This window comes from Chlamydomonas reinhardtii, chromosome 7 (genome assembly GCF_000002595.2).
Source record: "Chlamydomonas reinhardtii strain CC-503 cw92 mt+ chromosome 7, whole genome shotgun sequence".
In the NCBI taxonomy this organism is placed as follows: Eukaryota; Viridiplantae; Chlorophyta; class Chlorophyceae; order Chlamydomonadales; family Chlamydomonadaceae; genus Chlamydomonas; species Chlamydomonas reinhardtii.
The window spans coordinates 183,737-202,967 of NC_057010.1; the positions used below are offsets into that span (position 1 = coordinate 183,737).

Below are 19,231 nucleotides of genomic sequence, written 5' to 3' on the forward strand. Positions count from 1 at the left end.
GCTGCGGCGGGTGCTGCGCAGGGGGTCTGTGTTCGCGTTGAGGTCCTCCTCCGCCGAGGATTTCACGGTGTCTGCAGCTGTCCGCACGACGTCACCCTCTTCCAATACGCCTGATACGCCAGCTGAAGCCAGGAAGGTGAGGACAGCCAACAAGCTACGAAGCACATGGTGTGCAACACCATTGCCGTTAACGCTCTCCGTCGGCCATCCTTCCAACCGAACGATCGACGCGAGGGATTTCATAGCCACAAATGTCTTGTCCGGCCAGTCCTCAACATCCAGACCAGCGCTTTCGAGCACCTCAACGTCCTTCAAAAGTTGGGCCTTGCCTGAGCTCCCCATTTGTTATGGGGTATATTTTTTATAGTGTCAAGCTATCATCCTTACGGAACGCCCATGGAATATGGTATCGAGCAAGGTGCACTTGCGTTCCGTGCCACAGGTCCATTCCTCCGTGACTGCGGAAGCACCTCTCCTGGGCAGAGCGCCTTTGGCCAACTCAACATCAAAGCCAACACCGCAACACCGCAACACCGGCTTCTCCCATTCTCCCCTCCGCTGTGAAGCAGCCCGCCACAGCCAGTGGCGGCACCGCTGCGCCGAGCAGGAGTAGCCACCGAGGAGCACCGCAGCAGCTGCTGGCTCCACACCCAGGCCCTAGCACCCGCTACACGGCCCATGCAATACATGCGTGCGACACACACGCGCTATTATCTTGCTAGTCTGCTACCCGCGGGCGGCGTTGCCCGCGAACTCCACCTCCGGGTTCCAGCTGCCCAGGGTGGCCTCCGCCACCACCGCCATCTTGAGCACCGCGTACAGCTCGGTCAGGTCGGGCTTCTTGCGCTGCGGGGGGCAGGGCGCGAGGGGGGGGGGCAGGGGGGAGGCAGGGGGGAAGGGAAAGGGATGAGGGGGCGGGGGGGGCAGGGGGAGGGGGGGAGGCAGGGGGAGGGGGGGGAGGCAGGGGGAGAGGTAGCGGCGGAGTTGCTGTCGCCGGCTCGCCGCATTAGCAGAAAGGAAGTACAGCCAAGGCTGGGGTTTTGTGGGCATCGGCGGATGCTGATGAACAACCCCATGGGTGATGGGGAGGGTCAGAGAGGACGTGCCAGGTAGCCCCCGAACACGGCCTCATAGCCTCACAGCCGCACAGCCACACACGCACACCTCCAGTTCTGTCATGACGTAGAAGGGGGTGCTGTCTGCCGGCTTGGCCTTGGCCCAGTCGCGGATGGGCTTGACCCGCAGCATGCCCTCCTTGGTCAGCGGCGGCAGCGGCGGCGCGGACGACTCGGCGCCCGGCGGCACCGCGGCGGCGGCCTGGCGCATGTCCTCCTTGTACTGCAGGGGCGCGTCGGAGAAAGTGTGTGTAGCGGTGTGTGCGTGTGTGTGTGTGTGTGTGGGGGGGGGTGTAGCTCGTAAGGTAAAGGGAGTAACCGGGGGCACGATAGGGGGGTGGGATACCCAAGGAAACACTAAGCCTGAGCTAGCCGGGGTACCGGGGTACCGCATGGGTAATGGCGTGAGCAGCAGGAGACAGGCGGGCCATCACGCGGGCCGCGTGCTTGTCACGCAGCTGTCACCAACACATCAGCCCGCACGCAGGTTACAGACACACGCACACACACACACACACACGCACACACACACACACACACACACACACGCACGCACGCACGCACGCACGCACGCACGCACGCACGCACGCACACACACACACACACTCACATACACACGCACAAATTCCCAATCACCACGGCCCGCTCGCGCCCCCCAGCCCGCCCCCCCCGCACCTCTGTGACCAGGTACATCACGTCTTGCATCTCTGCACCGCAGCCCGCACACCGGCACCGGGCAGGCGCGCACACACATGGGAAAATGTCAGATGGTCAATACACGTGATACGGTGAAAAAAAGCCCGTCATGGCCCAACTCGGCGTCTGCTGTAGGGAGTGGAGAAGTGGGAGGCCGAGTTTCTGGCCTGCGCACGACCACCACCTGCAGCCTCCCGCCCCTGCCCCCCCTGCCGTCCCCCCTGCCCTCACCCTCTCCTCCCAGCCCCGCCTCCTCCGCCAGCTCCCTCCAGTGCAGTGGGGAGCCGGTGGCGAAGGCGTGCGCCAGCAGTGCGGTGCGCACCGCCTCCACGGAGCGCAGGCCCTGGTGGGCGGCCATGTCCTGAAAGGGGGAGGGGGGCGGGAGGAGGGCTGGGGGTGGGGAGAGGTGCGAACAGGCAGGGTGGTCAAGGCGTGCGCAAGGGAGCTGACCCTTGCTCCAGCTTGCGGCGACAGCCCCAGGGCGCATCCCTTCGAGCCCTACCCCTTGGGCCGTACCCCCACCGCGCGGCCTCCCCCCCTCCCCTGCAGCCCGGTGCGGCGCCCACCCTGCAGCTGCGCACGGCGGTGTCGTAGTGCAGCTTGTACAGCGCGGCGCCGTCCAGACCCGGACCCCCGGACCCGGGACCGGCAGCCGAGCGCGCCGAGCCCTCGCCGCCCTCGCCGCCGTACCCTGCTGCCAGTACACGTGCGCACGTGTGCATGTGTCATGTGTGTGCATGAGGCTGGACACATGCGGCACCCTAGTCGCCGACACCAACACACGCACCTTGTTATGGCTCCCGAAGTCGCCACGCAGGACACCAGCCTCCGCCCCTCAGCCCCTCCCTACTCGCCTCACTTCTACCCTACCCTGCCCGCCCCCACTGCCCCACTCACCCGACGCGCCGGTGCCGTACCCGCGCGGCGAGGCGCGCAGTGCGGTGGGCGGCGCCGTGCGGTCCACCAGCTGAGGGGCGAGGGAGGGCGGGGAGGCGGGGCGAGGCGGGGGTGCAGGTGGATGTGGGTGGAGGGGAATGCGGGATCCAGGCACGAGCAGGGGTGGGCCAGCGGGAGTGGGGTCATGGAAGCGGTACGGGCCATTGCGGTACACCACTGGTCATTTCCTTCACGCATATGTATGCATGCGCCGGTCGTTCACTTCCCACCGGCCTCCCTTGCCCTCCGCCCCCAAACCATCTTCGCCTACCCTGCTTCCCCCTCCTCACCGCCCCCCCTCGACACGCTCCCCCCCTCCTCACCTTGAGCCTGTACGCCACCACCTTGGTCCCCAGGCTGCTGTCCGCCGCCAGCCGCCCCTCCACCACCACCGTGTGGCCGTCCAGCACCAGCAGCTGAGCCGCCTCGCCGTCCCAAGCCTCCAGGACGAACTCCGTGCCGCCAGACCTGCGGGTGGCGTGGCGTGGCGTGGTGCGCGTGGCCACCTTCGCGACACTGGGCAGCCACCCGCGCAGCAAGCCCACCCGCCAAGCGCTGGCAGCCCTGACGCAATCAACAAAACGCAACACGCAACAAAACGCAACACGCAACAACACGCAACCCGCAACCCGCAAACCGATGAGCGCACTCCCACTTTTTGGCGAAGGGCACGTAGATGACGGCGGAGGCGCTGCGGCCCTGGGGCTGTGCGCAGATGCAGGCGGTGAGAGCACACGTGGCGGCAGGGGGTGGGGCGGTAGGGGGTTCGTGTGGTCAAGGGAGTGGTGAGGACGTCGTGGGCCAAGTGCCGGTGGTATGAGTGTGGCGCCTCCAACCGCTACCGAGCGCATGTCTCACCTCCATACATCTGCACCTCCATCCCATCAGGCCTTGTGACCATGAAGCAATCAGCGCGTCAACCGGCACGGCTGCGCCCGCTGCTTTCCTGCCCCTTACCTCCCTCCCTTCCGGTACCTCGTGTCAATCCCCCCTGCCTCCCTGGACCCCTCCTGAGCCCCCTGCCTGCTCACCGAGCGCTTGGGGCTGCGCACCGTGCCCAGCAGCGTCACGTTGTTGAAGGCCGCCCGGTCCGGATTGACACGCGGCACCGACTGCAGCACCGCAGCAGGGTCCGTCTCCGCAGCCGACACCGTCATGCCGGGCCCCGCCGCACCGCCGCCGTAGCTGTAGCCGTAGCCCGACTGCGGCGGAGGCGGCGCCATGGGCGGGGGCGGCGGCGCGGCGGGTGGCGCGGCGGGCGGCGCACGGGCGGCGTACCCGGCGCCGTAGCTACCAGGGCCGCCCGGGGGAGGCGGTAGGTAGGGCGCTGCTGGCTGGTAGGCCGGCTGCCGCACCGGTGGCGGTGGCGGTGGCGGCGGCGCAGATGGGGGCGCGGCGCCGTAGTACATGCCCGGCTGCGTGGGCCCCGACGGCGGGGGCGGCGGGCCCTGGGCTGCGGCGAAGGCGGTCAGGCGCTGACGCGACCTGCCGCTACCCGTGGCCGGCCGCGACACGGCGCCGCGCTCAGCCGCTGGCGCCCGCGCGAGCCCCGCATGGCGACGCGATGTGCCGCTTGAACGAGCTTGCATAGCCCAACCCGACAGCGCCATCAGCTAGCCGCTCACGCCCGCAGAGTGAAGCTTCTGAGAGCGGCTTCCCGCCTGTGCTTCCTGGCGTGCCGCCTTTGTTTTCTTTACGGTTTTAAGCCGATAGCTGAGATAATTCAGCCTCGGGGGCAAATCAAGGTCGCGATGGAAGACAAGCGGGCGTGGCAAGTGGCAAGGAGACAGGCAAGCAACGCGGCGTGCCAGCGCTGGATCGTCTTTGTAGCAGAAAATGTCCTAAATGCATAATCCAACGGGCGACCGGCACAAGAAATCGCTGAACACAGTGCAACTCCCATGCAATGCATCTGTTCTTCCTTGGCTTTGAAGGAAACCCGAAATTGGCCCTTTCATGGTAGGCCTGTTGTATGGACAAGTCATAAATCACAATAAGCACCTATATTTGCGGGCCGTGACGATCTGCAGCCCGGTGCACTAAAGTTAGGCTATAAATTCAAGCCTCCGGATTCAGCTATCTACTGAGTATACTACTCATGCATTGATTATGAAGGATACGGACTGCTGAGCACCGAGTACGCAGTTTGGCGCCAGAAGGATGGAGCTTCAGCCGGCTGTGGGAGCCCTGGACGAGTCGGAGGACGTGGGCTTCTACTTCAAGTACTATGGTGGCATCGATTTCTGCGGCCCGGACGCGGCGCCGGCTTCCGACGCGCCGGGCGCCACCGGGCTGGTCGCGGCCAGCAGCAAGCATGGGCTTGTGTTTTTCAGCGACCTGCAAGGTGTGCGCGTGGCGTAGGCATGGTGCTTGAGTTGCGGCAGTCTCGATCGGGCCGCGTAAGGCTGCCGCTGGGCGTACTGACTGGGTGCCGGACGTTTGACGCCTCTGCCCTATCCCCCCTTGCCCCCTTGCGCCCCACTCTCGCAGGCGTGTACGCGCTCCGCACGCGCGACCTGCCTGCGTTGCTGAGCAAGGCCGTGGGCACTGAGAAGTACGCTCGACCCCAGCCCGCCGACGTGTGCGCCTGGCACGCCGGCCTGCGCGGCGTGACGGCCGTGTGCCTGTCTGCGGACCAGGCGGTGTTGGCGGCGGTGCAGGGCGGCGAAGGCCGCGTCAGCTTCTTCCCTTTGGCTGCCATGACTGGCCCCGGCTCCGGCGCGCACTGGAGCCTGGAGCTAGGCAGTGTGCAGTCGTTTGCGTGGAGCAAGAGCGGCGCACTGCCCCAGGCGTTCCTGGCCGTGACCGCGGACCGGGCGCTGGTTCTGGGGCGGTATGGCGACGCCGGCGCCGCGGTGGTGGTGGCTCCGTCTGGCGTGTATGCCGCGGACTGGTGTCCCTCGGATGCGCCTGTATTTGGCTACAGCACAGGCCGGCGCCTGGCTCTGGTGTCCGTAGCGGCGGACCTGTCTGTGTGCGAGGTGGCTGGCTTGCCTCTTGAGCACCCCGGCGAGGCTGGCGCAGTGTTTGAGAGCGTGTCGTGGGTGCTTCCCGATGCATTGGTGCTGGGCGCTACACCGGTGGAGGAGGGCGGCGATGCGGAGGGCACGGACGAGCTGTGCTGCCTGCTGCAGCTGCAGGGCTGGTCTGCGGGCAGCGGCGTGGCGCCGTCTGGCGCTGAGCTGCTGACTGCGCCGCCTGGCTTCGTGGAGGACGGCTGCACGCCATGTCTGTCGGGTCCCTACCTGCACGCGGTGTGCCTGCCCAGCTGGGGCGCCATCGTGCGTGCGCACCGCAAGGCGTCGGACGACCATGTGCAGTTGCTGCGCGTGCGCGAGGGCGTGTTCGGGTCTGGCGGCGCGGCGCAGGCGGTTGCGATCACGGAGGACAAGCTTGGCATCCGCCTGCCCAATGGCCGTGACGGCGACAACAACTATGTGCTGGGTCTGGCTCTTGACACGACCGTGCCGCTGGACCCCATCCCCAACCCTCTGAATGCGGAGAAGCCGCCCCTGACGCCGCCGCCTGTGCTGCTGGTGGCGACGTCTGACGGCGTGCTGCGTGTGTACGGCTTTGGCCACGAGGAGCTTTCCAGCCCGGTGCGGCCAGGGCCCGACAGCGTGGTGCCGCTGCCGGCGGCGCCGCCCGCGTGGGCCACTGCCGCCGCCTCTCCAGCTGGGTTCATGCCGTCTGGCTCGGCGCCGGACATGACGGACACGGCCGCGCGGGCGGCGTTGCCAGATGATGACGATGTGAGTGCGGGGCAGTGCCTGTGGTGGATGATCAGCATCTTTATTTGGCATGTGCACCTTGTGTACGGTCTAAGGAATACATGACGGTGTGAGGCGGCTGAGGGAATGATCACGGCACAACGCATCTCTCGCTTCAGGACCTGGAGGAGTCGGAGGGCGACGCGGAGGGCGGTACGGGCGGCCGCGCCATGTCCACCGGCACGCAGTCAGCGGCGGCCGGCGGCGGCGGCTCCATGGCGGCCTCGGGCGCGGGCGGCCGCGGCTCACCGCTGAGGGTGAGCGGCGCTGGGCCGGCTAGAGGGCTGGGCCGGCTAGAGGGCTGGGCCGGGTAGAGGGCTGTGGGTCATACAGGCTACAATCACGTGGCGTTGCGGTCACACACGGGCTAGCAATGCCGTCCTCTGTGCGCCTTCTCTTGGCCGAGTCGTCCCGCTGCTTTCGTGTCCCCTGCACTCGCGCAGGCTTCCAGTAGCTCCTCGGCCCTGGCGGCCCAGGCAGGCCAGGCGGGCGGCAGCGGCTTTGGCTTTGGCGGCTTCGGGGCGGCGCTGGAGAGCCGCGCGGCGGCGGCGGCGCTGCCAGGCGGCAGTGGCGGCGGCGACGACGACCTGGCGGAGGATGGCGACAGCGACGGCGACAGCGGCTCACATGCGGTGGCGCGCCCGGGCGGCCGCCGCAGGCTTGCCAGGGGCAGCGACTCGGAAAGCGGGGAGGAGGTCAACTCGCCGGGTGAGTGGCGTGCGCGCACACGCATTTGGTTGGTGTGCGGAGATTGTGCAAGCGGGATATGGCAAGCGGGCAGCGTACGAGCGCCCGTTGGGGGCTTACGAAATACGTCCCCCGGTCCCTCCTGTGTGGCGTGTGCAGGCACCGGCGGCAAGGCGCCCCCTCCTCGCGCCGCGCCACCCGCCTTCGGCATGCCCCCAGCGCCCAGCAGCATGACCTTCCCCGCCTTTGGCGCGCCCACAGCTGCGGCCGCGTCCGGCAGCAGCGGCGGAGCGACCAGCAGCGCTACAGGTCCCTTCGGCGGAGCCGGCGGCGGCTTCGGCTTCGGCGCTCCATCCGCGTCCACGGCCTTCGGGACGTCGCTGTTCGGGGCGGCTGCGCCCGCAGCCCCGGCCCTGGGCTCAGGCGGGGGCCTCTTTGGTGCGCCCAAGCCGCCGGCCATGCCGTCCGCCGGCTTTGGCTTTGGCATGGGTGACTCGAAGCCACCGGCCGTGGAGGCAGCGCTGGTGCCGCCCAGTGCGGCTCGCTCCACCAGCAGCAGCGCCGCACCCGCGGCCCCGGGCGGCTTCGCCTTTGGCTCCGGCCCCAGCGCCGTCACCACAGGTGCGTCTAGCGCGCCTGCGGCTGCCGCCCCCGCCCCCGTGGCAGCTGCAAGCAGCGGCGCCAGCGGCGGTGGCTTTGGCTTTGGCTTTGGCATGCCGGCCTCGCCAGGCGCGGCCGTTGCAGCGACCAGCACCGCCAGCACGGCGCCGGCCGCACCAGCAGCTGTTGGCGGCCTGTTCGGCGCGACCTCGGGCGCCACAGGCAATAGCAGCGGCAGCAGCTCCGCAGCCCCCGCAACCACCACCACCTCGACCAGTGCACCGTCAGGCGGGCTCTTCGGCGCACCCGCCGCCCCCGCCCCCTCCGGCTTTGGCGCCCCTGCTGCCGGCGGCCTGTTTGGCAGCAGCAGCACAGCCCCCTCTGGGGGCCTGTTCGGCGCGCCTGCAGCTGGGGGCTCCCTTTTTGGCGGCAGCAACGCAACGGGCGTGTCAGGTGGCCTGTTCGGCGCCGCGGCACCCTCCGTGCCCGCGATGGGTGGTGGCATCTTCGGTTCCGCCAGCACCGGCGGCAGCACCACCGGCACCGCCGCCTCCAGCGGCGCGGCGCCCTTCAGCGCAGCCGTGGCCTCCGCTGCCGCGCTGTTCGGGGCCAACACCGCCCCCGCCACCGCAGCCGCCCCCGCCTTCTCCTTCGCCAGCACCGGCGCCCCCTCGGCGGCCCCTACGCCGGCGGCCACTAAGCCCGCCGCGTTTGGGTTTGGCTTCGGCGCCCCCGCCCCCGCCCCTGCAGCCGCTCCTCCGGTTCCTGCCGCGGCACCTGCGCCCACGCCCGCCCCTCCCCCCGCGCCCGCCCCTGCGCCGGCACCTGCGCCGGCCCCCAAGCCGGCTGCGCCTGCGTCTGCGCCTGCCTCTGCGCCCGCCCCGGCGGCGCCCTCGGGTCCTAAGCCCGCTGCCGTGAAGAAGGCGCCGGGTCCGGATGTGCCGCCCTCCAGCGGCGAGCTGGAGGACGCCGAGGACGTGGGCTTTTACTTCAAGTTCTATGGTGGCATCGATTTCTGCGGCCCGGACGCGGCGCCGGCTTCCGACGCGCCGGGCGCCACCAGGCTGGTCGCGGCCAGCAGCAAGCATGGGCTTGTGTTTTTCAGCGACCTGCAAGGTGTGCGCGCGGCGAAGGCATGGTGCTTGAGCTGCGGCAGTCTCGATCGGGCCGCGCAATGCTGCCGCTGGGCGTACTGACTGGGTGCCGGACGTATGACGCCTCTGCCCTATCCCCCCTTGCCCCCTTGCGCCCCACTCTCGCAGGCGTGTACGCGCTCCGCACGTACGACCTGCCTGCGTTGCTGAGCAAGGCCGTGGGCACTGAGAAATACGCTCGGCCCCAGCCCGCCGACGTGTGCGCCTGGCACGCCGGCCTGCGCGGCGTGACGGCCGTGTGCCTGTCTGCGGACCAGGCGGTGTTGGCGGCGGTGCAGGGCGGCGAGGGCCGCGTCAGCTTCTTCCCCCTGGCTGCCATGACTGGCCCCGGCTCCGGCGCGCACTGGAGCCTGGAGCTAGGCAGTGTGCAGTCGTTTGCGTGGAGCAAGAGCGGCGCACTGCCCCAGGCGTTCCTGGCCGTGACCGCGGACCGGGCGCTGGTTCTGGGGCGGTATGGCGACGCCAGCGCCGCGGTGGTGGTGGCTCCGTCTGGCGTGTATGCCGCGGACTGGTGTCCCTCGGATGCGCCTGTGTTTGGCTACAGCACGGGCCGGCGCCTGGCTCTGGTGTCCGTGGCGGCGGACCTGTCTGTGTGCGCGGTGGCTGGCTTGCCGCTTGAGCACCCCGGCGAGGCTGGCGCAGTGTTTGAGAGCGTGTCGTGGGTGCTTCCCGATGCATTGGTGCTGGGCGCTACACCGGTGGAGGAGGGCGGCGATGCGGAGGGCACGGACGAGCTGTGCTGCCTGCTGCAGCTACAGGGCTGGTCTGCGGGCAGCGGCGCGGCGCCGTCTGGCGCTGAGCTGCTGACTGCGCCGCCTGGCTTCGTGGAGGACGACTGCACGCCATGTCTGTCGGGTCCCTACCTGCACGCGGTGTGCCTGCCCAGCTGGGGCGCCATCGTGCGTGCGCACCGCAAGGCGTCGGACGACCATGTGCAGTTGCTGCGCGTGCGCGAGGGCGTGTTCGGGTCTGGCGGCGCGGCGCAGGCGGTTGCGATCACGGAGGACAAGCTGGGCATCCGCCTGCCCAACGGCCGTGACGGCGACAACAACTATGTGCTGGGTCTGGCTCTTGACACGACCGTGCCGCTGGACCCCATCCCCAACCCTCTGAACGCGGAGAAGCCGCCCCTGACGCCGCCGCCTGTGCTGCTGGTGGCGACGTCTGACGGCGTGCTGCGTGTGTACGGCTTTGGCCACGAGGAGCTTTCCAGCCCGGTGCGGCCAGGGCCCGACAGCGTGGTGCCGGTGCCGGCGGCGCCGCCCGCGTGGGCCAGCTCGTCCGGCGCGGCTGCGGTGGGAGGGCCTGGGTCCGCGGCGGACCAGACCGAGGCGGCGGCACGCGCGGCGTTGCCGGACGACGACGAGGACGATGTAAGTGGACACCCGCTTTGTTTCCATGCCTTGCTGTGGCGCTTGGTGTCCTATCACAACTAGCCATGGTTGCATCAACTGTTGCTTGTTTGCCGGGTGTGTTTCCATGTGGTCCCAGCTGGGTGAGGACGACGAGGAGGACGCCTCGGCGCGCGAGCGGCGGCACGCGGCGGCGGCGGCGGGCGTAGCCAGCGACTCGGAGAGCGGCGAGGAGGTCACCTCGCCGGGTGAGTGCCGCACATGCAGAGGGTTCGGTTGAACATGAGCTGGCTGCACGTGACACAAGGGATGTAGTTGGGTTCATTGCAGACGTGACGCGCTGTGCCTGTTCCGGCCTCGTAGGCATCACCGGCAAGGCGCCTCCCGCGGCGCCACCTGCAGCGCCGGCGGCGCCCGCGACCTCAACCGGCCTGTCCTTCCCCGCTGGCGGCAGCTTGTTCGGCGCCCCTGCGGCCCTGGGTGCGGCCGGCGGCGGCGGTTTCAATTTTAGCTCCGCAGCAGCAGCGGCTCCGAGCCCCGCAGCGGCCACCGCGTCTGCGCCCAGTAGCGGCGGCGGCTTTGGGTTCGGCGTGTCGTCCTCGGCGCCCGCGGCCGCGGCCACAGCGGGCACGGGCCTGTTTGGCGCCGCCACCTCCGCGCCATCGACCAGCGGGGGCTTCGGCTTTGGCGCGCTGAACTTTGGGACGGCCGGCAGCGGTGCGGCTGGCACGTCTTCCCTCTTCGGCGCGGCTCCGGCTGCGGCTGCCGGCGCCGCTTCCAAGCCTGGCGGCCTGTTCTCACCCTCCCCAGCGGCCTTCTCCATGCCGGTCGCATCAGGTGGGGTTGATGGAGCACACACGGTGTCAACAGCTGGGAGTTGCCATGGTCGGAGCTTTGACTTTATCATCGATGTCCATTCGGAACTGTTCACGTCGGCGGCAGCTGCCAATGCCTCTTGATGACAGCCACTGGCTCCGCTGTTAGCCGTGCTGGCCCCCTCCCATCCGGGATTCCCTCCCACCTGTGCATTCCACACACGCTCATACACGCGCAGACTCGCTGATCCCCGCCTCCTCCTTCACGGGGCCCAAGCCCGGCTTCGTGTTCAGCACCCGCGGCGGCATCACCGGCTACTACAGGGACAGCCCGCCGCAGCCGGCGCCGCTGTCGGCACTGCCTCCGGGTGGGTGCGGCCCAGGCAGGGGCGGGGAGTGTGTGCCGATGTGCCTCCCGCCTGGGGTGGCGTTCTGTGCGGTGTGCGCTCCCATCAACTACGGCTGCCACGTTCTCCATGAACGGCTTCGCCCCCCGCTGTGTGCACGGAAGCCGGGCACATTCTCGCCTGCCTGGTCACATCTGCTCTGTCAGACGCTGGGTACGGCGTCTCTTGGCTCTCTCGGCTGACCTGTCATGACCGGACCGGTGGCCCTGCCGGTGCGGTGCAGGCTATGTGGAGGTCCAGCCCAAGGCCAAGAAGGCCGCCACGGCCGCCACTGGCGCTACTGGCGCAGCACCGGCGGCGGCCGCCGCAGCACCTGCAGCAGCGGCGGCGCCAGTCACGGCCAAGCCGGCAGCCACAGTGACCCTGGCCGCGCCGGTGGCCAAGAGGGCCGCAACGGCGGCTGCGCCCGCCCCGCCGGCGGCGCCGCGGCAGCCGTTTGTGCCGCCGCCGCGGCCGCGCAGTCCGGACGTGCCGCCGCCGCAGCCCAAGCTGGCGTCCGAGTCCAAGGAGGTGCGGTCGCAGCGGGGCGGGTGCGGCGGCTCGTGTCTGTGTCTTTGAGGAGAGCAGCAAACGGCCTCAGGAATAACACTTTGCAAATGCCCTGCACGCGTTGCATCCCTGCCACGCCTGCTCCAGCACCTTCGGGCCCCGCTGCCTCCACAGCCCGCTGTTGTACTCGTGTCCCCACCGGCTGCCTTCCCTCCCCCCTTTGTACCTGGCTACGACTTCACTTCGTAAACTTAATGCATGTAACCCCCCCCCAGGGTGCGGCAGCCGAGGCGTCTTTCCTGCGCGAGCTGCACGCCGCGCGCCGCTCCGCCGCCAAGCTGGCCGCGGTGATGGCGGACGTGGCGGCGGGCTGCCCGGACGCCTGCGGCCCCGAGCCGCCGCCGGGCGGCTACAAGGCGGTGGCGGCGGGCGTGGCGGGCGTGGCGCGGCGGGCGGCGGCGCTGAGGGCCAACTACGAGCGGGCCAACAAGGTGGGAGGGCGGTGTGTGAGGTGGGGGCGGGGGCGAGAGCCGTCCGTGCAGATTGGAGTGACTAGGTCCTTCCCGGGGCTGGGGCTTGGGGGCTGCTGGCTTGAGGCGGATGCATCAGGTGGCGCTGCCTGCTGCGGCTGGGGCTGTGGCCACCCCTCTCTCGACTTGGTCCCTTCAAGGCGGCTTGCGGAGCGCCCTGAGCGCTTGCCCTGACCACCTCTGCCGCCTACATCCCTCCTCATCCCACAGCACCTGAACCCACGTTGCCTCCTTGCCTCGCCGTGTCTCACCTTGTCTCACCAACCACCATGTATCCCCCTCCCTCCCAAACACATCTCTGCGCCGCAGCGGGTGGCGGCGCTGGTGGACGGGCTGGCGGCGCTGGAGGCGCGGCTGGACGGCCTGCAGCTGTTCAGCGGCGGGCTGGACGGCGGCGGCGGGCTGGGCGGCGGTGGGCGGCTGGCGGCGCTGGAGGAGGCGCTGCCGCTGGAGCCGGCGCTGGAGGGGCTGCGCAGGGACGTCAATACCCGGCTGGAGGTGAGGCTGGCAAAGGGGAGGGGAGGGAGAGGTTGGTGGGGAAGGGATATAGGCGTAGGGTTGCTTGCACAGGGTGTGTGTGTATGTGTGCCTTGCTGGGTGCCACCTGACGCGCCTGCCCGAGCCTGCGCCAATGCACGCGCCCTGCACACACACACACACACACACACACACACACACACACACACACACACACACACACACACACACACACACACACACACACACAAGGTTAGAGGTTAGAGTAGCGGGGGTTGCGCGATTTCCGGTTGGTAAGACCGGCGGCTCACCGCAGCAGGTATGCGAGGTAACTTCAGGTAACATCCGTAAACCGTCGCTTTGCTGCATCGCATACACTGTCTTTGCGCAACGTTTTCCTTGTGCTCTTTAACACACACACACACACACACACACACACACACACGCACACACAGGCTCTGGGCAGCTGCCTGGGCGAGCTGGAGGACGTGCTGGACTCGTGGGACGGCCCCGGAGCAGGTGTGTGTGTGGGATGGGTGGGGTTGGTTGCAAGGATTGGTACAGAGAAGTGTAGCGAAGTAGACAGCGAGGAGGGGTGCGCGTGTTGATGACCGACGGCGGCCACAGGGGGTGCAGGGTGCGTGTGGTTGGCACACGGCAGCAGGGGTCCGGTGTTGGCGGCTGCGCACAGAACTCGGCTGGTCCGCTCTGGGTGGGCTGCGCCCTGGCCCCTTACGCTGGCCGCTCGCTCCTCGGTCCGCCTGCTGCCAGCCATGTGCCTCACACACGCACCTCTGTCGCGGCACCCACACACCCGACCACACCTGCACGCCCCGGTTCACGCAGGCGGCAAGTCGGGCGGCTCTGTGCGCCTGTCCACCAGCGTGCTCTACAACACACTGGCGTCATCGGGTGGGTGTGTATGCTGGCGGGTGGGTGGGTGGGTGGGTGGGTGGGTGTGCTGGCGGGTGGGTGGGGGAGGGTGGCTGCAACAGCGCCATTTGTGGTAGGCGGGCGCATGCGGCATTGCTATGTGCAGCGCACCTGGCGGGGATTCGCTGGACAGGCGCATTCTCAACATTCGCCGCCCACCCACCCCTCGCCGCCACACGCCCCCTCTCCTCAGGCTCGGCGCTGTCCACTGCCGCCGGCCGCATCCTGGTGCTGGCGGCGCGGCTGGAGGAGGCGGGCGCGCTGCCGGTGGGCGCCATGAGGGTGAGGCGCGGGGTCGGGTGGCCGCGTGGTGGTGGGGAGGTGGGCAGAGGCGTGTGTGTGTGTGTGTGTGTGTGTGTGTGTGTGTGTGTGTGGTTGAGGCGGGTGAGGTGAGGTGCCAGCGCGCCGCAGGCGACACAGCCATGCCATGTCACCTGGTGTCCTTGGAGTGCCAGGGACGGACACCCACACTGCCCCGTGCCATGCATGCGTCCAACGGTTTGCGGCAGGTGTGTGTCTGCACGCGTGTCATGTGTCGTGCCCTGATGGCCCGCAATGGCCCGCAATGGCCCGCACTGCTGCCGGCCCCCGGCACACTCACGCACCAGCCAGTAACACATACGAAAGGCAGTACCGCGAGCATTGCACAGCACCGCACACACACCCAGTCCTGCGTGTTCCTTCCCCGCTGTGATCTCGCACGCAGGACCCGCACGGCCCCATCACGGCCCTGGCCGACTGGTGCAAGGGCGGCGGCGCTTCCACTGGTGGCGGTGGCGCCAGGCCCGCCGCCATCACCGACGGCAGCAGCGCAGCCGACGGCGCCGCCACGCCGGTGGGCAAGGGCACGCCCGGCGGCGCCGCCGACGGCGCCAACGGCGTGGCTGCCAACGGCGTCAACGGCCTGCTGACGTGGCACACGCCCAAGTCGGAGGGCCGCCGGCGCTCTCCGCTGCTGGGCGCCGGCGCCACGCCGCCCAGCCCGACGCAGCCGCAGCCGCCCGTGGCGTCGCCGCAGCTGGCGGCCATTGACGCCGTGCTGCCGCGGCTGCAGGTGCGCCTGCAGATGCATTGGCTGTGACGGCTTGTGGCGACCTTGCATGCGTGACGGCTCCGCCTGCCAGCAGCGAACACATGTTGCGTGCGTTGCTATTGATGCGGAGTGCTCATTAGTCAACTCAGCAAGCCCGTGTCCCTCCGCACGCAGGCGCTTGCTCGCCCCGGCGGCAAGGTGCGTGTGACCAGCGCCGCCCGGCCGCCGCCCGCCGCCGCGCCGCCGCCGCCCGGCTCGGGCCTGCTGCAGCTGCTGGACGCGGCGGTGGCGGCGGGCAGTGCGCTGCCGGGCGGCGCGGGCGAGCCGGCGTCGCCGCCGCGCGCACAGGTCCGGCCCACCCAGATGATCAAGTGAGACCGATGGGGTGTGTGGAGGGACGGCGATGTGGGCAGCTGGACGGAGGGGGGCTGCTAAGGGTCATCAGGCGGTCTGTGTGTAGTAGCCACATACGGTCATCAGAGGGCGACTTGTTACTGAAGTAGACGCAATTGACTGGTCTTTGTCCTGACATCATGTGCGTGTAACTGCCCTGCAACGCGCAGCCTGGAGCCGCCCAAGCCCGCGGCGGCAGCCCCGCCCGCCTTCAACTTCAGCAGCAGCGGCTTTGGAACCACAGCCCCGGCCGCCGGCGCGGCGCCGCCCACGCCGTCGCTCACCGCCAAGCCCGCGGCCCCAGCCCCGGCCGCGGCCGCGCCTGCTGCCGCCAAGCCCAAGCCGGCTGCGGCGGCGGGTGGTCAACCGCCGGTGCCGTCCATGGCGCAGGTACGCTTCCCGGCCCGACCCGACCTGATTCGACCTGATCTGACGCTGTGGCGGGTCATGCAATCCTACTGGGGCGGCGGGCAGTGGAGCAAGGCTGCTGGGTACCGCGCTACCATGCTTGACCATGCCTGCTGTTCCCCAATCCGCCTGCCCGCTCGGCTGACTCTCGCTCTAGACATCGTCTTCATCCGACCCCTCCACCTCCCTCCTCCCCCGCCCCACCCTCCACAGCTCCAAGCCGCCAACAAGCTGTTGGCGCAAGTCAGCGGCAAACCTCCCGCGGCAGCCGGAGCCGCGCCTGCGGCCGCCAAGCCGCCGGCCGCCGCCGCGGGCGGTCAGCCGCCTGTGCCGTCCATGGCTCTGTTCGCGCAGGCGGCGCAGCTGCATCAGAAGGTCACGGCAGGCGGCCAGGTGGGTGTGGGAGGGCATTCGCGGGGAGGGCAAGTTGTGGCAGGCGACAGCAGGGGACGGTGGCTTGGACGAGGTCCTTCGTCGGGGCTTCTACCTGCATACGGCTCTCGCATATCAAGCACCAGCATGCGACGGCCCATCAGCAACTCATCACCTCGCACTCATACGCACATGCCCGCACCTCCGCCGCCCGCAGGCCCCGCCCGGCGCCCGCCCCACCGACTCCGGCTCCAGCGCCGGCAGCACCGCCACCAGCAGGCCGCCCGCAGCCGCCAAGCCGCCCGCAGCCGCGCAGCCGCCGGTGCCCAGCGCCGAGGCCATGCGGGCCGCCGCCGCCGCGCAGGCCCGGCTGGACCAGCAGAAGGCCGCGGCACCTGCAGGCACGGGCACAGGTGCGGGTGCGGGCGCGACCGGCACAAGCGCCGGCACCGCCGCGGCGGCAGGCAGCGCGGCAGCATCTGCGGCGGCGGCGGCAGCCCCCAGCACCACGGGCTCTGCCGGCTTTGGCTTTGGCTTCGGCGCCGGCGCCGCTGCCTCCTCCTCGCCGTCGCTGTTCGGCTCGTCGTCCACGGCCGCCGGAGGCACCTCGCTGTTCGGCTCCCCTGCGCCTGTTGCCGGTGGCGGCCTCAACTTCGGCGCGCTGAGCTTCGGCTCGCCGGCGCCCGTCACCGCCAGCTCCGCCGCGGCGTCAGACAGCGCTGCCGCTCCCGCTGCTGCTGGCAGCGGCGGCGGCGGGCTGTTTGGCAGCTTCGGTGCCGCTGCCGGAACCGGCGGCGGCGGCGGCGGCGGCCTGTTCGGCGCTGCGCCCAGTGCGGCGACTGGCGCGGCGGCGGCAAGCTCGGCAGCCGCCTCGGCACCCACAAGTGGCGGCGACGCGGCTGGCGCTGCCAAGCCGGCGGCTGCGGCGGCCAGCGGCGGGCAGCCGCCTGTCCCATCGCTGTCCATGTTCGCGCAGGCATCGCAGCTGCAGCAGCAGGTGGCGGGTGGCGCTGGCACCTCGGCGGCCGCGTCAGCCTCCGGCGCTGCCTCGGCCCCTGCGGCCGCGGCACCCACCACCACTACCACCACCACTGCCCCCAGCAGCAGCGGCTTCGGCACGACCAGCCTGTTCGGGGCCCCTGCCGCCGCGGCCGTCAGCTCGTCCGCTGCAGCAGGTAGCTCCAACGCGGGGGCGGCGGCGGCTGGCTTGTTCAGTGGGTTCGGTCTGGGCAGCAGTGCGCCGGCGTCGGGGGCTGGCACCGCCGGTGCTGCGAGCACCGGTGCCGCGACATCGCCATTTGGCAGCTTCGGTGAGTAGGATCAACCAGTACGCAGTAGCGGTGTCGGCGTAACGGACATGGGATGGACGGGTTGCGTCCGGAATGCGGTGTCGTGTCCTTATACCTCTTGTCGCCACCACTGCCACCACTGCCACAGGTGCTCTGGGCGGCAGTGCGCCCACTGCCCCCGCCACCGGCGCCGCCTCCTCGCCCTTCGGCTCCTTCGCCAGCGCCGCCGCCGCCAGTGCCTCCACCGCAGGCGCCTCCGGCTTCGGCGCCTTCAGCTCCTCCCCCGCGGCGCCCGCCGCGCCGGCTGCCGGCGGCTCCATCTTCGGTAGTTTCGGCGCGCCCGCCGCGCCCGCCGCCGCCAGTCCTGCCGCCCCGGCGGCGCCGTCGGGCTTTGGCGGCGGCGGCACCGGCCCCTTCGGCACCGCCGGCGGCATCCAGTCCAACGCCGCCATGCCTGCTGTGCAGCAGGGCGTCTTCTCCTCCTTTGGCGCCGCACCCGCCTTCGGCAGCCCCGCCGCGCCCGCGGCGGCCGCGCCCGCAGCGCCCTTCGGCTCGCCGTCTCCCCTGGGCGGCGGCGGTGGCTCGCCCTTCGGCGCCGCACCCAGCAGCCCTGCGCCCGCGCCACCAGCGACTGGCGGGTCCGCGTTCGGCTCAAACGCGTTTGGTGCGCCCTCGGCCTTCGGCTCGCCTGCACCCGTGCCTCCAGCCGCGCCCGCCGCGCCCTTCGGCAGCTCCTCCGGGTTTGGGCAGTCGTCTGGCTTTGGTAAGTGCGCTGGCAGCTTGCCGGGAAGGGCGCGCCTAGCCCGCCCTGCCATACACACACTGTTACCTCTCTTACCCGAAGATCTTGAACCGACTGTGCCTGCCCGCATGTGTGCCTGACCCCGGTGTGCAGGCGCAGCGGCGCCGTCCAATCCCTTCACCGGCTTCGCGCAGCAGGCGGCGGCGGCAGCGGGCGCCGCAGGCGCAAGCGGCTTTGGCGCCTTTGGCGGCGCTGCCACCCCCGCTGCCCCCGCGCCACCTGCGCCCGCAGGTGGCGGCTTCGCCGCGTTTGCCGGCCAGGGCGGTGGCTTTGGCGGCTTTGGTGCGGCAGCGCAGCAGCCGGCGGCGGCGGCGGGCGGCTTCGGCGGGGCAGCGGCCAGCGGTGGCGGCTTTGGCGCGTTCGGCGGCGGGGCTGCTGCGGGTGGTGGCGGCGCCGGCGGCTTCGGCACCCCGAGTGCCAGCAGCGGCGCCCCCGGCGGCACCAACCTGTGGGCGGCACGGCGTTGAGGGAGGGGTCTTGGGAGGCGCAGTGGTTGGGTGCTTGCTGTGGGAGGTAGCGATTGACTTCAGCGCGGCTGAGGGCGTTACATGGACACAGACGCAGGATAGGCGCACGTTTGGCGCGCTGCACAGTGCAGCCTACAGTGAGTTGCAGAATTTAATTGATGTCACAGGTGACGCTCTGGTCGTGAGGTAGAGCGGCGTTTCCTGGCAGCCCCATACCTGTCCGCCCTGGTTTGTGGGGCGGAAGGCTCATGCTTTCGGAGAAGGGCACGAGTTCACTTGGTTGGGGACTGGGGAGGGGCAATGCCGGCGTGCACGGAGCACGATTCAATCGGGAACAGTTATTTTAGAGTTTCTGCGTCTCTGTGCATTACGCAGTAATCAGCTTACCTATGTTGCAGGCATCACCTCTATCTGTCTGCGTTGAAGCGACTTGAGCTGTTTGCCGACCGAACAAATCCGCACCAAGCGACTCTGAATAGTCATTCCTGCAGTACACTACTCGTTAC

At 69.8% G+C, this 19,231-nt stretch overlaps 2 protein-coding genes across 2 annotated transcripts; one reads left to right on the forward strand and one right to left on the reverse strand.

The window, feature by feature from the left end:
• Positions 1 to 55: 55 nt before the first annotated feature.
• On the reverse strand, positions 56 to 4,561 carry CHLRE_07g313450v5 (uncharacterized protein). Its single transcript, XM_043063841.1, has 9 exons — positions 3,779 to 4,561; positions 3,403 to 3,452; positions 3,071 to 3,215; positions 2,709 to 2,778; positions 2,378 to 2,502; positions 2,043 to 2,172; positions 1,791 to 1,822; positions 1,165 to 1,338; positions 56 to 846 (listed from the first exon to the last, which is right to left on the reverse strand). The coding sequence occupies exons 1-9, from the start codon at positions 4,355 to 4,357 to the stop codon at positions 727 to 729; spliced, it is 1,425 nt and encodes a 474-aa protein (XP_042922409.1). The 5' UTR covers positions 4,358 to 4,561; the 3' UTR covers positions 56 to 726.
• Positions 4,562 to 4,661: 100 nt separating this feature from the next.
• On the forward strand, positions 4,662 to 19,203 carry CHLRE_07g313500v5 (uncharacterized protein). The gene is made up of 22 exons (XM_043063842.1): positions 4,662 to 5,091; positions 5,238 to 6,499; positions 6,637 to 6,774; positions 6,961 to 7,225; positions 7,364 to 8,920; positions 9,067 to 10,331; positions 10,450 to 10,558; positions 10,674 to 11,147; positions 11,365 to 11,493; positions 11,756 to 12,042; positions 12,297 to 12,512; positions 12,861 to 13,049; positions 13,484 to 13,547; positions 13,875 to 13,940; positions 14,155 to 14,243; positions 14,668 to 15,015; positions 15,169 to 15,365; positions 15,558 to 15,777; positions 16,009 to 16,188; positions 16,385 to 17,477; positions 17,605 to 18,219; positions 18,352 to 19,203. The coding sequence occupies exons 1-22, from the start codon at positions 4,908 to 4,910 to the stop codon at positions 18,723 to 18,725; spliced, it is 9,321 nt and encodes a 3,106-aa protein (XP_042922410.1). The 5' UTR covers positions 4,662 to 4,907; the 3' UTR covers positions 18,726 to 19,203.
• Positions 19,204 to 19,231: the final 28 nt, after the last annotated feature.

Coding starts and splice junctions, on each gene's coding strand:
- CHLRE_07g313450v5 (XM_043063841.1), bottom strand. CDS start 4,357: ATGGCGCTGTCGGGTTGGGCTATGCAAGCTCGTTCAAGCGGCACATCG. Junction 2,503..2,708: donor GTACGGCACCGGCGCGTCGG/GTGAGTGGGGCA, acceptor TACTGGCAGCAG/GGTACGGCGGCGAGGGCGGC. Junction 1,339..1,790: donor TGATGTACCTGGTCACAGAG/GTGCGGGGGGGG, acceptor GCGCCCCTGCAG/TACAAGGAGGACATGCGCCA.
- CHLRE_07g313500v5 (XM_043063842.1), top strand. CDS start 4,908: ATGGAGCTTCAGCCGGCTGTGGGAGCCCTGGACGAGTCGGAGGACGTG. Junction 10,559..10,673: donor CGAGGAGGTCACCTCGCCGG/GTGAGTGCCGCA, acceptor CCGGCCTCGTAG/GCATCACCGGCAAGGCGCCT. Junction 13,548..13,874: donor GTGGGACGGCCCCGGAGCAG/GTGTGTGTGTGG, acceptor CGGTTCACGCAG/GCGGCAAGTCGGGCGGCTCT.